This window comes from Coenobita brevimanus, chromosome 69 (genome assembly GCF_032717465.1).
Source record: "Coenobita brevimanus isolate Jiangsu-jjx chromosome 69, ASM3271746v2, whole genome shotgun sequence".
In the NCBI taxonomy this organism is placed as follows: Eukaryota; Metazoa; Arthropoda; class Malacostraca; order Decapoda; family Coenobitidae; genus Coenobita; species Coenobita brevimanus.
Window position 1 is genome coordinate 25,515,806 of NC_137022.1, and position 17,072 is coordinate 25,532,877.

The 17,072-nt window shown below is 43.2% G+C and overlaps 1 protein-coding gene across 1 annotated transcript in view; it reads left to right on the top strand.

The window, feature by feature from the left end:
• Nucleotides 1-10,484, top strand: part of LOC145406158 (paired amphipathic helix protein Sin3a-like) — a 121,305-nt gene extending 110,821 nt beyond the window's left edge. The window contains exons 27-28 of the mRNA XM_080277354.1: nt 7,465-8,694; nt 10,404-10,484. Coding sequence (XP_080133480.1) covers nt 7,465-8,694; nt 10,404-10,484 — 1,311 coding nt within the window. The remainder of the gene's footprint in view (nt 1-7,464; nt 8,695-10,403) is intronic.
• Nucleotides 10,485-17,072: the final 6,588 nt, after the last annotated feature.

A 17,072-nucleotide genomic window follows, 5' to 3' on the forward strand; every position in this document is an offset into this window, starting at 1 on the left:
ACACTGGATGATTTTATGAAGCTTAGTAGTTTTAAGGTGGAGGATCATGCACAGCCTGAATTAATCCCCTCACTAAGAGAGCATCCGTGAGTTGAATAAAATTCATCTGGCTGTAGCAAGAATGAAATAGAGATTATGCCCTTCAGCTGAGGGGGTTAATGGACACAAGAATGAAGGGACCTCAGATGTTATGTTTACATTTTGAGTGTTAACCATTGGGGGAAAACTACAACTTTTTTTTTTTTTTTTCCTCTGAAGCCTTAAATTACGAAAAAAGAGCATTTATGGAGTTGACACTTGAACGACACTTCATTCATTTGCTCCTTAAAGGGGCACCTAATTTAATAATGCCATTTTCCTGGTATACTGCTGGAGGTCTCACACTCGGGATAGTATGTTTAAACCATAAGTTGCGAACTGGAATGCAGGCTTCCAATTTTTGACGACGGTTTCTGAAGTATGTAATGAAGATGGAACGTGTTTGGCCTGCCTGTATCATTGCTGAGTGCACTGTGTAATATGGGATGCAGGTTGACCCTACCTAATAACTACCGGAGTTCCACAAATATTTGTCAGAAATTAGGGCCCTACATTCCACTTTACAATAGAAGGTTTAAGTATATGGTCCTAAGTTTCTGATAATTCCACACAGCCATACAATGTGGTTTATCCTGAACATGACATTGTGCCACAGAAATAGAAAATATACTGTCCAGAACTGTCTCGTGTAATCACCATGAAATTATTTTTTGTAGTACAACTAGACAGATGCACGCCCAAGTTAGTGACTTCCGTGTATTTAGAACTTCTTTTCTATCCCTCATGTCAATCACAAAGTGTTTGTAATAGAAATTGAAAAACAATAAATCTTTTTACATTCTATTGAAATAGAAATATGAATTGTTATTCCCTCAGAGGCAGCTTGAGTGATGATGAGTGATTGATTGTGTGGCCCATTTCGCATGGCATGTTGTTGATTATTTCTCCCTCTTTAATTCCTTCTGTTTATTTCGTTTCTTGATCCTACTATACCTCATCAAGTGGAAATAGTGGTTGAGGTAATAAATATTATAATGCATTAAACTTTGATGAATGCAAATGCAAAGTGATGCATTTAGAATGTGTGAAAGGTGTGTGGTAGGTGGTGGTGACCAATATCCACTCACACGATGTAGGTTGCCTACCTCTTCCTTTATCATTCTGTGTCTGCCCTCCTCTCTTCCTATTTCTCTCATTTTTCCTGTTACTTTTTATTGCTCTTCTTTCCCTTTTAGGTGCCTTTACATGGAGTGACAAACCAAATGGTTTCCTTTAAGCCAGGAAACCATTTACAACGCTGGGTGATAACCAACTCATTATGTTCCCTACGTGTCAGCAAGTGGGTAGGCGGAGGTGAATTGCCCCTCCTTGTAACGCAGCTAACTCAAAGAAAAACAGCCACCCCTTAAGAGAGTATGGCATCTAGCTATAGAGAAATAGATGTGAGAAAGTGAGGTATGCAAGTGGAGGTGGCTAAGTTATTGAAAGAGATGGGTGAACTATGCTTGGAGATGTACGTTGTGGAAATTGCTCCTCACCATTTTAATCTGCTTGTCAACAATTATTTTTCCATGGTTGTATGTGAAGTGGTAAGCTAAATGGTATATTGCCCATTTCACAGGGGCAGTCGTTTCCCTTTGGTTAATGAGTCTGCTCAACCAGACAGACTGGGGTTGATCAACAGCATAATTTTGGATCTCGCCCACCCAATTTACTATATTAGTTAAAGCTGTGAGGAGGATGGTGTATGTTGCATGAATGACGGATGTGAGGGGCAACAATACAAAGAGGGAAGAATTGGCTGCTATGTTTGGTGGGTGTGTTCTTACCTAACGATAATTGTAATTTTACAGAACTTTTTTTTTTTTTTTTCCCAGCTTGTAGAGTTTTATATATTTCTATGGCTTTGTGGTGACTGCTCTTGCTTTATGTAAAAAAAAAAGTATTGTTATTCTTATAATTCTGCTGCTGCTTTTTATACAGTTGCTTTCTAATATTTTTTGGCACCTCTGTATTAGTAATTAATGTGCATTGGAAAAATGCGTTTCTGTGTATCTTGATCACTTAATTTAAAACAGTTTCAGTCCGAATTCTTTTTCTGTTGCAGATATTGCATATTAAATATTGTCTCATTCATTTGTGCCACACACTTGTACAGCTTTACCCTATACCTGTATTTTCTTATTTTGATATTCATTTAGAATATGCTTATATATATATATATATATATATATATATATATATATATATATATATATATATATATATATATATCACCTATCTTGTGCCTAGTAAACTTGTTTTGCACTGTATGTAGGTCATGTGCTTATGCAGTGTGTTGGTGGTAATAGTGGGATGTTTCTTTGGTGTTGCAATTCTGCAAATATGCTGTAGCATAGTTGCACGGGTCACTTCGGGTTCTGTACAAAGGCAGTACTGTACAGTATGCGAGAAATAAATGCTTGGACGTTGCTGGGGCTAAGGAATTGATGGAATCGAGTTCATCGAGTTAAGTATGTATGAAGAAACACATGACAGAGGTTTGGTTTCATTTTTTGGCAATAGTCGACGGAATGACCATGCCATATATGTTGTGCTTACAGTATATGTAGAGAGTGAAGGGACAATAATACGTGCATGTGGAAATGGTTAACCTTGCAAGGTGAAGACGGGATTGCAGGACTTGGCTGATTGTATGGGGCACGGCACTGGGCATGCTGCTGATAGTTCTCCGAGTTTTGTTATTTTTCATATTTTTTTTCCTTAATCCTGTTTTATTTCATTTTTAGATGGCAATAAGGCTCAGAATGATCATGATAAAAAAAAATACAGGTGCAGTGCGTTCCATAGCTAAGTAAAGTTAGTTTACTGTAACCGGAATCTGGTATGTGGGTCAGCTGTTGAGAGTTCATACGTGAAGAGAGAATTACAGGAACAGCTGCTCTGAAAGGTACTAAAGAAGTTATCAGGTGGGGAACTGTGAGCATGAAGGTGCAAGAATGTAGTACCGTAGTTTGGTGGGAAATGAGGACACATATTTAGTGTATCTGTTAGGAGCCCAAAAAATGGAAGGAGAGAGTAGAGTTCATGAAATAGTGAGGACAGTGAAGATCGGATGGGTTCCAGATGACGGATTGAGGAAATAATGGAATATGGAAAGGTTCCATATGATGTGTGGAGAGAATGGACCGCCATAGGACATTGATAGGACAGAGGTTACAGGGTCAAGAAAGTGAGCGGAGGTTTAGAGCAAAAAGTTTAGATGAAGGAGGTAGTTGCAAGCATGTGGATAAAGAAAAGGTTCTATATTGTACTGGATATATGTTATTGAGAGAGGGAACTGCCTCTAGTAATTTTGTAAAGTCACATTTTTGTCTGAACTAATTCAGAGACTATAAAGATGTAAAAAAGTACGCTTTAGAGTATGGAATTATTTCTTCTATTGTAAGCCTTGTTCACACTAGTATTGCTCCTCATTTAAGGCATGTTTCTTTGTTATTTTATACCCCAACCGTGGTTTATGTTCTGCCAACACAAGAGGACGGCCGGGGCTTGAGAATGGAGGAAAATCCTGTGGGTAAAAGTGTCGGTTTGAAATCCATAGGGGGTCAAAATAGTTTTAATATAGTACTAGACATAGGGTTAGGCGAAGAAAGGTGTTTCCCGAGCATTTTCATGTGAACGTTACGAAATTGTAGATGCTAGAACCAGTCACTTCCGTCGGAGTACGTACTCAGTGTGGGCGATTTGCACCGCACTTGCGGTAAACTTTGTTCGTAATCACTTTTCTGATCGTTTTTCTTGTACATTTTTTTAAAATTTGCAACCATAACAGCATTATATATATATATATATATATATATATATATATATATATATATATATATATATATATATATATATATATATATATATATAACTAGGGACTGTGACAGTTTGCCACTTTATCAACATCTAAATAGACCTCGGCCTGATTAATGCTACTTCCACGTGATGTAAGTACGGTGTTATGTATGTATATTGGCAAGAATTAAGAGCTCACGTGCGACTGAAGGTCACACAACACGGGCACATAAGAAAAGGCTTACTGCGGTAGGCCAGGAAACTATTTACTACGCTGGGTGGTAACCATATAACCAAATTATGGCACCTAGTGGTTTAGTGGGTAATTAAGGCGCTCCAATCGGATTGAGGCGGTGTAGATTTATATCCAAGGGGTGGTTGGGGTTTATTGCTCACGTAATGGCACTCAGGGATGAGTGAGGCTGGTCACTCATCTTAAATGTCAGGACCAACTTGCCTAGCCCCGGGCTCCTACGTTCCTTATGGGGCAACATAGGATTGGGTGATGGATATACTGGATATAGATAGATAGATAGATAATCTGTGCTTGAAACTCTCAATGGAAGGGACACGTATCTATTGTCAAAACAGTTTCAACCCGTTTCCCTATTAAAACGGCATTTATCCAGTTGACACCATTAATTCTAGTTCTGTCCTGTGTGCTCACTTGTAAGTGTTTTGCTTATATCTCTTATTTATTCCCCTGATCCACCTAAATACCTCATTGAATCTCCCCTTACTCTACGCCTTTCTAGTGAGTGCAATTTACAGTAGTCTTTTCGGTCTGCATATTAAAGGTGCCGAACATCAGGTATCATTTTTGTCATTCTCTAAATTTTCTGGCTCTTGGTGGTGGTAATAGTGGTAGTTGGTTGTAGTAATAGTAGTAGTTGGTTGTGGTAGTATTGGTGGTGGTGGTTGGTAATGATGGTAGTTATGGTTGTGGTGATGGTGGTTGGTAATGATGGTAGTTATGGTTGTGGTGGTGGTTGGTAATTGTGGTAATTAGTTGGTGGTAGTGGTAATGGTGGTAGATGTTGTATTGTTGGTGGTGGTGATGGTAATGGTGGTAGTAGATGGTGAAGGTAATGGTGGTAGTTGTTGGTGGTGATGGTTATGGTGGTAGGTGGTGGTGATGGTAATGGTGGTATGTGGTGGTGATAGTAATGGTGGTAGGTGGTGGTGATGGTGGTAGGTAGTTGTGGTGGTGGTGGTGGTAGTGGGGGTAATGGAGGTAGTTGTGATGGTGGAGGTAACGGTGGTAGTTTTTGTTGGTGGTGGTAATGGTGGTAGCTGGTGGTGGTGGAGATAATTGTGGTAATTGGTCGAGTCGGTGGCAGTGGTGGTAGTTGGTGGTGGTAATGGTGGTAGTTGGTTGTGATGGTGGTATTGGTAATAGTTGGTTATGGTGGTGGTATTGGTGGTAGTTGGTTGTGATGGTGGTATTGGTTATAGTTGGTTGTGGTGGTGGTAATGGCGGTAGTTGGTTGTGGTGGTGGTACTGGTGGTAGTTGGTTGTGGTGGTGGTACTGGTGGTAGTTGGTTGTGGTGGTGGTACTGGTGGTAGTTGGTTGTGGTGGTGGTACTGGTGGTAGTTGGTTGTGGTGGTGGTATTGGTGGTAGTTGGTTGTGATGGTGGTATTGGTAATAGTTGGTTGTGGTGGTGGTACTGGTGGTAGTTAGTTGTGGTGGTGGTAATGGTGGTAGTTGGTTGTGATGGTGGTATTGGTGGTAGTTGGTTGTGGTGATGGTATTGGTGGAAGTTGGTTGTGGTGGTGGTAGTAGTAATAGTGGTAATGATGGTGGTTGGTGGCAATGTCTGCTGGGGTTTTAATCCTGTTTGAGATCATATAACCATTAATATTAGTGTCATCATCATCATCCTGTAGATTGTGTGTGTGTGTGTGTGTGTGTGTGTGTGTGTGTGTTCTTACCTAATTGTTCTTACCTAATTGTATCTTTACAGGAATGAGTCAAGCTCGTACTGTCCCGTGTCTTAGACCATATTTATCGTACATATCCTTAAATTTGTGAATTGTTTTGGCACACACTATTTCATTCGGTAGTGCATTCCATTGATCAATTGCTCTGTTTGGGAAACTGAATTTCCTTACGTCTTTATCACCTCTCTTCTTATGCAGCTCTTTGCAGTGTCCTCTTGCTGATGCTTCTCCATATGTTAAGTAATCATTTATGTCTATTTTCTCCTTTCCTGATATGCACTTATATAGCATTATCATGTCACCTCTTTTCCTTCTCTCCTGTAGTGTTGGTAGATTCAGTTTATTTAGTCTTTCTTCGTAGCTTAGGTCCCTTAAGCTTGGTATCCATCTTGTAGCGGCCCTTTGAACTTTTTCAATCCCGTCCATATGCTCTCTGAGATGAGGACTCCAGACTATTGATGCATATTCCAGGGTTGGTCTAATGAATGATGTTATTATCCTTCTTAGCATGTCTTCATTTATGTATGTGAATGCTATTCTCATATTTGCAAGCAGTGTATACAAGTTCCGTACCTTCTCGCTGATGTGGTCAGCCGGAGATAGTCTGTTATTGATAATCACACCTAGGTCTTTCTCTCTTTCTGATGTGTATAGGGTTTTATTTCCTAACTTATAATCCCAATCAGGTCTTTTTCCACTTTTACCAAACTTGATTACATGACACTTGTCCACATTGAATTCCATTTGCCATGTACTACTCCATTCATGAAGTTTATTTAATTCTTCTTGTAGCTCCCTACAAGAGTCTGTGCTAGTAATTCTCCTTTGTATTTTTGTGTGTGTCTAATATTGAATGTTCTAGAAGTCAGAGTTTGGAAGAACGATAAGGAGGGAAGGAAGGAAGGGTGGAAGGGGAGGGACAAAGCGACAGGGGATGGAGGGGAGGGAGGAGGTAAAGGGGGAAGGAGGGAAGGGGTATGGAGGGGAGGGGGGAGATAAGGGGGGAGGGATGGAGAGGGGAGGGGGGGAGGAGGAAGCGTGCTTTTCATGGAGGAGGAAGAGTTGTAGGGAAAGAGGAAGACAAGAGGTGGAAGGACAAGAATGGGAAAGGAAGGAAAGGAAATTAAGGAAAAGTAAAAAAAAAAAAAAGGGGGAGAGAGGGTGGAGGGAGCGAAGGGATGAGGAAGAAAGGGTATGAAGGAAGGAAAATGATGGAAACAGGCAAGTTGGGGGGGGAGAGGGGGAGAACTAGTGGGGGAAAAGGGGGGGGGAGGTGGAATTCGCCGGCTCTGCTCTCGGTCAGGCTGGCTTGAACTGCGACTCGTGAAGGTCCCCAGCGACAGTGGTGAGATATTTTTCTTTTTCCTTCCCATTTGTTGCTTTTTTGAAGATGAAATTGATCTTAGTTTGTAATATAAACACTCCTGAGCAGTTCTAAGCTTACTCAGATACTGAAATCGTATTAGCTGAAAATATAAGGACGGCGGCGCTGTGTCGTCTGTGTGTGGAGAGGGGTCTGTGTGTGAAAAGTTTAGGGTTGGGTGTGTGTACGTGCATGTGGAGTTTAGAGTTGGGTGTGTGCGCTTGCGTGTGGAGTTTAGAGTTGGGTGTGTGCGCTTGCGTGTGGAGTTTGAGGTAGGGTGTGCGTGTGTGGAGTTTGGAGTCGGGTGTGCGTGTGGAGTTTGGAGTCGGGTGTGCGTGTGTGGAGTTTGGAGTCGGGTGTGCGCGTGGAGTTTGGAGTCGGGTGTGCGCGTGGAGTTTGGAGTCGGGTGTGCGCGTGGAGTTTGGAGTCGGGTGTGCGCGTGGAGTTTGGAGTCGGGTGTGCGCGTGGAGTTTGGAGTCGGGTGTGCGCGTGGAGTTTGGAGTCGGGTGTGCGCGTGGAGTTTGGAGTCGGGTGTGCGCGTGGAGTTTGGAGTCGGGTGTGCGCGTGGAGTTTGGAGTCGGGTGTGCGCGTGGAGTTTGGAGTCGGGTGTGCGCGTGGAGTTTGGAGTCGGGTGTGCGCGTGGAGTTTGGAGTCGGGTGTGCGCGTGGAGTTTGGAGTCGGGTGTGCGCGTGGAGTTTGGAGTCGGGTGTGCGCGTGGAGTTTGGAGTCGAGTGTGCGCGTGGTGTTGGGAGTAGGGTGTGCGCGTGGAGTTTGGAGTCGGGTGTGCGCGTGGAGTTTGGAGTCGGGTGTGCGCGTGGAGTTTGGAGTCGGGTGTGCGCGTGGAGTTTGGAGTCGGGTGTGCGCGTGGAGTTTGGAGTCGGGTGTGCGCGTGGAGTTTGGAGTCGGGTGTGCGCGTGGAGTTTGGAGTCGGGTGTGCGCGTGGAGTTTGGAGTCGGGTGTGCGCGTGGAGTTTGGAGTCGGGTGTGCGCGTGGAGTTTGGAGTCGGGTGTGCGCGTGGAGTTTGGAGTCGGGTGTGCGCGTGGAGTTTGGAGTCGGGTGTGCGCGTGGAGTTTGGAGTCGGGTGTGCGCGTGGAGTTTGGAGTCGGGTGTGCGCGTGGAGTTTGGAGTCGGGTGTGCGCGTGGAGTTTGGAGTCGGGTGTGCGCGTGGAGTTTGGAGTCGGGTGTGCGCGTGGAGTTTGGAGTCGGGTGTGCGCGTGGAGTTTGGAGTCGGGTGTGCGCGTGGAGTTTGGAGTCGGGTGTGCGCGTGGAGTTTGGAGTCGGGTGTGCGCGTGGAGTTTGGAGTCGGGTGTGCGCGTGGAGTTTGGAGTCGGGTGTGCGCGTGGAGTTTGGCGTCGGGTGTGCGCGTGGAGTTTGGCGTCGGGTGTGCGCGTGGAGTTTGGCGTCGGGTGTGCGCGTGGAGTTTGGCGTCGGGTGTGCGCGTGGAGTTTGGCGTCGGGTGTGCGTGTGGAGTTTGGCGTCGGGTGTGCGTGTGGAGTTTGGCGTCGGGTGTGCGTGTGTAGGTTTGGGGTCGGGTGTGTGTGTGTGTGGAGTTTGGGGTCGAGTGCGCGTGTGTGGAGTTTAGGATCGTGTGTGTGTGTGTGTGTGTGTGGTTTGGGATCGGCCGTGTGTGCGTGTGGGTGTGGAGTTTGGGGTCGTGTGTGTGTGTGTGCGTGTGGAGTTTGGGGTCGGCCGTGTGTGTGTGTGGAGTTTGGGGTCGGATGTGTGTGTGCGTGTGGAGTTTGGGGTCGGATGTGTGTGCGCGTGTGGAGTTTGGGGTCGGGTGTGTGTGTGCGTGTGGAGTTTGGCGTCGGGTGTGTGTGCCTATGTGGAGTTTGGGGTGAGGTATGCGTGCCCTTGTGGAGTTTGGGGTTGGGTATGCGTGTGGAGTTTGGGGTGGGGTAGGCGTGTGCGTGTGGAGTTCTGGGTCGGTGTGACATTCAGGTTTTGGATGTGGAATTTTAGTTTTCAGTGTGTTTATGGATATTTTAGTGTTGACGTTTTTGTGTTTTTTCGATGTGATGGCTTATAAGGTCACCTTTGTTCCAGCATGATGGCGAAAAACAGCATGACATGGAGGCGAAAAATTTGTGGCCACCCATTCCGGTTTCAAGGCATTTTAGGATACCACTACCACTACCACAGCTACACCACCACGCTTAACCACTACCAGAACTACCACCACCACCATCACTAGCGCAACCACAACAATCACTTTGGAGAGCTTTTAACTGGACACTAAATTGGTAAGTATGCTTTAGCCTTTTCTGTATTAACACTTCCCACATCCCTGTGTAAAGTTTAATTTTATTATTATTATTATTATTATTATTATATGCTTGTTACTTCCACATGACTTCTGGAAGGTTTAGGTATATATATTTTCACATTCTAAATATCATATGGTATGGCAGTTCTCGTCTAAGTGATCCCTAACACCTTTTCAGTTATAGCCAAGTGTAGTAAAACTGGGATAATTATTCTGAATAGTAACCAGAGAGACATTAACTTATGACACTCTTCATAAAGATCCCCAGCCTCATATAATTTCGTTGATGGCCAAGTTTAGTCAGACTGTGAGGGTAATTTTGACTCTAGGTCTTTCACAACAACTTTGCCCAGATTTTCATTCCTCCGTAACTTATTTCACATAGCTCATTGGCAGAAAGACAATGGTATGGTTCTACTTTCTTCTTGTAACTCTTCGTGACTTATTCTAGTATTAATCAGGTATTACAACTTGGCATTCAAGATGGAAAGATGCCAATTTTAGGCCAAGTTAGAGTAAAAGCAGTATGATAACGAGGACTCATTCCTAACTCTTAACTACGGCACATCAAAGTCCATGCAACCACATCTTCGTGTTTTTTGTGGGAGTGACCCATTGTCAGATTAAAGCGACAACTCTCCACAGAATATTTAGCTGTAACAAAAACAATAATTATGATGCTATAGCTGTTTACTTTAACTTAGGTCTAAAATTTCTAAGCATCTTGAATTTTGAGTTGTAACAGTAGATGAATACTAGAATATGATCACGAAGTGCTGAGGAAAGGAAAACTAGCAATAGCATAATCTTGTTCTGCCACTGAACTATGGGAAATTGATTGCATAAGTCAGAATCTAGGACAAGTAGGTAGCAGCACTAGTGTTACCTACTGTATAATTGCCTACTCTAAATGTTAGTAATTTAAACTATATTTCTGCAATCATTGCAGCGCTGTTTCTATGATGGCCCTGGGTTCGTGTGGGTGAAAAGGAAGTATCAGGACAGCGTGGCTCCAGAAAGGGCAGCCTGATACTGGTTCAAGAGGAGCAGTGGGAGACTCCGAGAAAAGTCAAGCAGCGAGGGGCCTTGACTCCTCGGGGGAGAACGGCAGAAGTCCGTCCAGATACGTATAGTGCTGTGGTGCATTTGTTTTTAACCTGATAACTTCCTTAGCATTTTCAGCTATTGGTGTAGTTAGGTAATTATGTAAGGCTAAATTGACCAAGGACTCTTCGACGTCATGGAGGGATGGAATGGAAATGGGATTGGAGAGGGAGTGTGAGTTAGAGGGAGGGCAGTCATATGGCAGGACAGGGCAATGTGGAGGCAATTTGTTTTGTAGCCACCCCCTATGGGCCTAAGGTGTCTGGCAATAGATAAACTGAATTTAAGCAACCAAACAGTATTGTGGGAATGTTCATTCTGTCCATTGAAAACAAACTGGTTATAATAACCAGGGAGACTCATTCCTACCTCCTTAACAATAAAGTTAGTGAAATTTTGTAGTTAGTGTACTAAAGTTGGAGTAGACTAGTTCCATCAGGTAAGAATTTTCTAGTTAGATATTGCCCATAGTTAAGAAATTGAAATAAGGTGGAGGTAGTTTTTTAGCCTTAATTTTATATATTTTTGTCCATTTGTAGATTAATATAGCATAATGCTAAAATGACACTATACCATGTCTATGCACCTTTGCCATTGCACTTCTTTGAGTAGCAGAATTAATCTCATCATTCATTTAGATACTGATGTTAAAGTTAGACCATGCAAGAAGGTATTAGAGACAGATTGTGACTGAAACTTTGAGACCTAACTGTTTTATCCAGTGTGGGTGAGAGCAGGAGTAAAATAAATGTATGTGCAGTAATAGAAGTTTAATGTGGTCCTTTTCACTGGGCATGTGAAGAGGATGGAGGATAAGTGCGGAGGAAAGGAGTGAATATCGTAGGTGGAGTTGAAAGGGGTAGACTGAGAAGCGGTAGAGTGAAATGGTTTGGGAGGAAGGATGAGACCTGAATGTATTAGTGTTTTGATGAAAAGGGATGGATTGAGATGGTTTGGGAATGTGGAGAGGATGGAGGATAGCTGGGTGCAGAGGGTGAGATATTGTGAATGCTGAGGGTAGAAATGTGAGTGGGAGACTGAATATTGCCTGGGATGATCATAGTGTGGCCTCAGAGATAAGGGGCTGAATAGAGAAACTGCTAGAAATCAAGCAGCATGGAGGGTTGCCATTAGGTGACCTAAGCGGGATAAATGAAGCATCTGGGAGCCTTTAGAAACGAATAAATGGAGGAAATGTTGGCTAACTATCTTTTTCTGCACCTTGCTTCACTCCACCATTAGGTGGAAAAGATCTGGATGAAGGAAAATTGTCACTAGATACTGGTAGTTAACTTACTTTTTGCATTAGCTTAGTTTGAAAAGGGAAGTAGCATTATACTCTTTAATAAAAGAAGCATTGGTTACCATGTAAATTTTGGAGTGAATGTTTTTCACTGGGGAAGAACTGGTTTACTAGAGCCCTTAGCAGTTGTCGATTCATGCATATCGGCATGTGAATCTGGGGGACTTGAGGTTGAAATTATCCTTCTGCAGTCCGCCATCCTCTTTTTGAGGGATAGGTACATACCTGTATGGCAAGAAAATTAACTGTTAGTCTCCTGACAGGTAGCACTGTCATTGTAGATAAAGGGTTAATGAGTTCTAAAGTATATTTGTACTTCAGGGCATTTGGAGAGGAGGGGCAACTTAAGAAAAGAGGAGGTCACCCCTGCTAGGATGGTGTCTGGTGGTAAACAACCGCTACCACCACAGCCATCACCTTTGATGTGGCGGAGCAATACGGCTGGATACCCAAATGGTGAGCCATCTTAAATATAGGCCTGTAATAGCTACTTAATCATTTAGATGCCAGTCTGTTGAAATAACCATCGATGGGCCCAGTGGAGTGTATAATACATCAACCTGTTTAGTTTGTTAAATCTTGCCATTGTACTAGCTTTTGCTAATTTACAGTTTGTTGAAAAACTTGCCTCAGTAGGTGCTGGGAAGTTAGAATGCACTAAAGCCTATGGTTAAATAGCTTGGGAAGCTAAATTTGCAAAAGTATTGCTTATTTTTTTTTATAAAAAAAAATAAGCGTGTGGATGGTGGATGGTGAACTAAGTGAATTATTCTCTTTGAAAGTTGGTTTGAAACAGGGATGTGTCATGTCTCCATGGTTGTTCAATCTGTACATGGATGGGGTAATAAAAGAGGTACAAGGTAGGGTAGTGGATGTTGGAGTGGCCCTGGTGAGAGAGGATAGTGTTTGGAAACTCCCTGTACTGTTGTTTGCAGATGATACTGTGTTGTTGAGTGAAGACGAAGGGGAGCTGCAAGGCTTGGTGGATGAGTTTGAGAGAGTGTGTAAGAAACGGAACCTAAAGGTGAATGTAGGGAAGAGTAAAGTGATGGTCTTTGAGAGAGGTGAAGTTAGTGAATGTACAGTGAGGTTAGATGGTGAGGAATTGGAAAATGTGAGTACGTTTAAGTATTTGGGTAGTGTGATGAGTAAGGATGGAGGTTTGGAGGGTGAAGTGCTTGAAAGGGTACAGCAGGGAAGAAAGGTTGCTGGTTCCTTGAAAGCAGTGATAAGAAACAGGGAAGTGAGCATGGAAGTGAAAAAGTTACTACATGACAGTATTGTGATACCAACTCTAACGTACGGAAGTGAAGCTTGGACATTGTTTGAAGGACACAAGTCAAGAGTGAGAGCAGTGGAAATGAGTTATTTAAGAGGAGCCTGTGGAGTCACGTGGAGAGACAGGTTGACGAATGAGGATATAAAGGAGCGTTGTGGTGTGGATGTGGATGTGATAGGAAGCGTTATGAGGAACACACTGAGGTGGTTTGGCCATGTGGAGAGGATGGAGGGTGAAAGACTGACGAAGAGAGTGTATGTGAGTGAGGTGGAGGGGGGAAGAGGGAGGGGGAGGCCGAGGATGAGATGAAGGGATGGGGTGGAGAGGTATATGAGAGAGGGGTGTGTGAGTTGGGAGCAGGGCAGTGAAATGGCGGGGGACAGGGCGACTTGGAGGCGATTTGTTTGTGGCCACCCCAAACGGGATTGAGGCGTCTGGCAATAGATAGATAGACTTTCTAAATGAAAACACGTACAGCTGATCAATCGTAGTTGAATCAAAAGGCTAACAGCCACGTATCTCGATATTATTTATATACCCCTTCCACCTTGTGTATATTTGACAACTTTTCTGTGTACTTTCACAGTAGTCACTCGATTATACGACATTTTTGCAACCGGAAAATGCCATTAACCGAGGGTTTTGTTAATTAATTCTCAATTCAATTTACCGAAGAAATCAGACCCAACCAAAATTTCAAACTTGGCGGGCTTTTTTCACGCCATCGCGATAGTAACGTTTACATTTACAATGCTTGAGTAAGGGCAAGCGTTGTTGGGCCGGCCCGGCTGCCATATTTACGTTGTATTTGGGTGTACCGTGGTTGGTGTTGGGTATTTATAACAGATAAATATCGCGATGGCACCTCCCAAAGTGAAACTAAGTGGTGGAAACAAGAGTACAGTACTGTTCTCTTGTACAGTGTGGTGTTATATGTATATTGTGATATTAAATGTACAACTTGTACGATGATGGTGTATTTTCGCCAAAGCAGAGGTACGTCCAGTACTGTATATTATATTTTTATACGTAAAAATCGCTTAATCCAAGTTTTGCAAGTCCCAAGAATGTCATATAAACGACACTCTAAAGTTTTGGAGACTAGGAACGGGTTAGATAGCCATTATTACCTCTTTACACAAGAAAATACTCCCTAACCTGGATACAACAATTGTGTGTTGGCAGGAGTGAATCAGAACAAGTGACCAAGGATGTAGGGGTTGACCCAAAGTCAGCTTCGAGACTTCTGTATTTTAAGGGACAGCATTGTCATGATAGTAGAGCCTTACACCTTGCCTTCCATGTTTTTTTTTTTTTTTTTTTTTTTTTTTTTTGAAGTTGCATTGGTACCTTTAACTAGTTGATAGATTGATTTTAAAAATTCTAATTTCAGACTATTTTCGTTACCATACACCATGAAAATGGAAGACAACCTTCGTTAATCCTATCAGTCATAGGCCCTCCGTGAGTTGTAAAATTCCTGAATAAAACCAAAAATAAATCACAAAGGAAGAGGTACTAGGGGAACCTCAAGAATACGAGCCCATCAGAGCCATAGGTCTTCCCTACATTGTAAAATTAGCTGGTGATTGCAAGAAACCCAAAAATAGATCACTAAGAGGTGCTAGGGAAGTAAAGGAATTAGAAATATGTTTGAATTCATCCCTAGGTCCATCAGAAATATGAACTCTATTGATTACAGACAAGTTGCCCCCCCCCCCTCCTGCAGTCCACCATCCTCGTTTCAGGTCAGGGGATAGGGTGGTAGTTAATGATAGTTGGTTATATCAGGCCTAACATAAGGGTCTCTTTGGCTCCATTTTAAGTAGGAAAATAGTTTCTTCCTGTGACCGTTTCTCCTTCTGCTAGTGATTTTTTTTTCTTTTGCATGTGACTGTTTCCATTTACCAATGACTGAATAATTGTTTTCTTCTGCCAGTGACTGTCTTTTAACCTGCCCCATCCCGACCACTTTTCCACCACTGACTCCCCCCGATCCTGACCATTTTTGGAAAAATTTTTTTTTGGCTCAAACCTCCGCTTTTGGTGAGAAACATTGAAAATTCATAGAGAAATTGCTCACCTGAGGTTTAAAATACTCGATCCAGGTAGGAGTACCTCCTTACCTTACAGGGTTTTCTATCAGGCTGGCTGCAAAGAAACCGAGTTCTTTGGGGGGATAACTATTCCACCCCACTCATAAACGGTATTTATTTATTTATTTGGTACGAATTTATATGTAGTACGGGAGTATATTGGTTTTCAAATGGTAATATAGGCATTATAAGCATTGTTTCACTCACTAACTCATCACCATTCCCGACTTTTTTTTGCCACATTACCTGATCATCATTTCTGACTGTTTCTTCCTCTGTTTGTCCTCCACATTGTCATCGATTGGGGAATCACTCTGGCCCTGAATTTCGTACCGTGGCATGACGGCTTTACTGGCCAGGTCACTGATAACAGGTGAATTGCTGAGTAAAGGGCATGCAGGGGGGGGAGGAGGTCATGCTGGGTAAGGCATTGTCCCTGCCTGGCATCTTGTAGAGGAAGGTGTCCCGTGTATACGTGGCAAAAATCACTCGCGAAAATTGAAAATTGTGCAAATTAGGGACCGTGCAATTGATTTGCGTTTATGTACGTCCACGGGATTGGCAGTGACAAAACGTGTGGACGTTATATAATTCACGTCGACGGGACGCCGCGGGTTAAATGAAGTACAGTACGGTATCAAAGCATCTTTCAGTGAGTGGATCATGGATCAGTTATTGTTCAGAAAGTTTTTTTCATTTTATTTTTTTCATTGTTCTAGCATTCTCATGTACTGTACCGGTAATGCTAACTTTAAAATACTGTCTCTAGGATTACTTCAATAGATGTAAAACATGGAGAGTATGGTGGATTATCTTTTGGTGTGTTAGTACAGGTAGCTTCCTTAAAAATTTGGCCATCATCATTGTCATCATTTAATGGGTTGAGGTGCTCCCATTGCCTGATGTTTGGATTTTCAGTGGGTGTGTTTGCTGGAGAATGTGAGTGCATTCAAGTACTTGGGTAGTGTGATGAGTTAGGATGGAAGTTTTGGGTTGAAGTGCTTGAAAGGGTACAGCAGGGAAGGAAGGTTGTTAGTTCACTGAAAGCGGTGTTGAGAAATAGAGATGTGAGTATGGAAGTTAAGAAGTCACTGCATGATAATACTGTGATCCCTACCATGACGTATGGAAGGAAGGCGTGGACCTTGCTAGAGGGGAACAAGTCAAGAGTGAGAGCAGAAGAAATGAGTTACCTGAGAGGAGCATGTGGAGTGACATGGAGTGACAGGTTGATGAATGAAGAAGTGAAATGAACATTGTGGAGTGGATGTAGATGTGACTGAGAAAATTAGGAGAAATACACTGAGGTGGTTTGGACATGTGGAGAGAGTGGAGAATGAAAGACTGACCATAAGAGGGTGTATGTAAGTGAAGTGGAGCGTGGGGCAGACCGAGGATGAGGTGGAGGGATGGAGTTGAGAGGTATATGAGGGAGGGGGGAGTGAGTTGGGGGAAGGGCAGCCAAATGGTGGGTGACAGAGCGACTTGGAAGAGTTTTGTCTGCAGCCACCCTTTGCGGGATTAGGGTGTCGGGCTATTGATACAGTAGATAGTGTTTGCTGGTGTATTGTTCTGTAAATGTCTGGTAGTCTAGTGGGTAAAGGTGATCCAGCTAGAAGTGCTTTGGAATATGATGTCCCCCCCCCCCTCTATTTTTTTGGTAGGGGGGTTATGATCTTGTTAGGTGATCAGTTGGCAGGTGTTTGAATGTTAGGTGTGTGTTAGTGTGTTTCGATTAGGTTAACATGTTTAAGTGCCTGATGGTCCAGTGGGTTTGGGTGCCTGGTGGTCTGGTGAGTTGGGATGGGAGTGGTTCAGTTTCATCAGATGCAAACA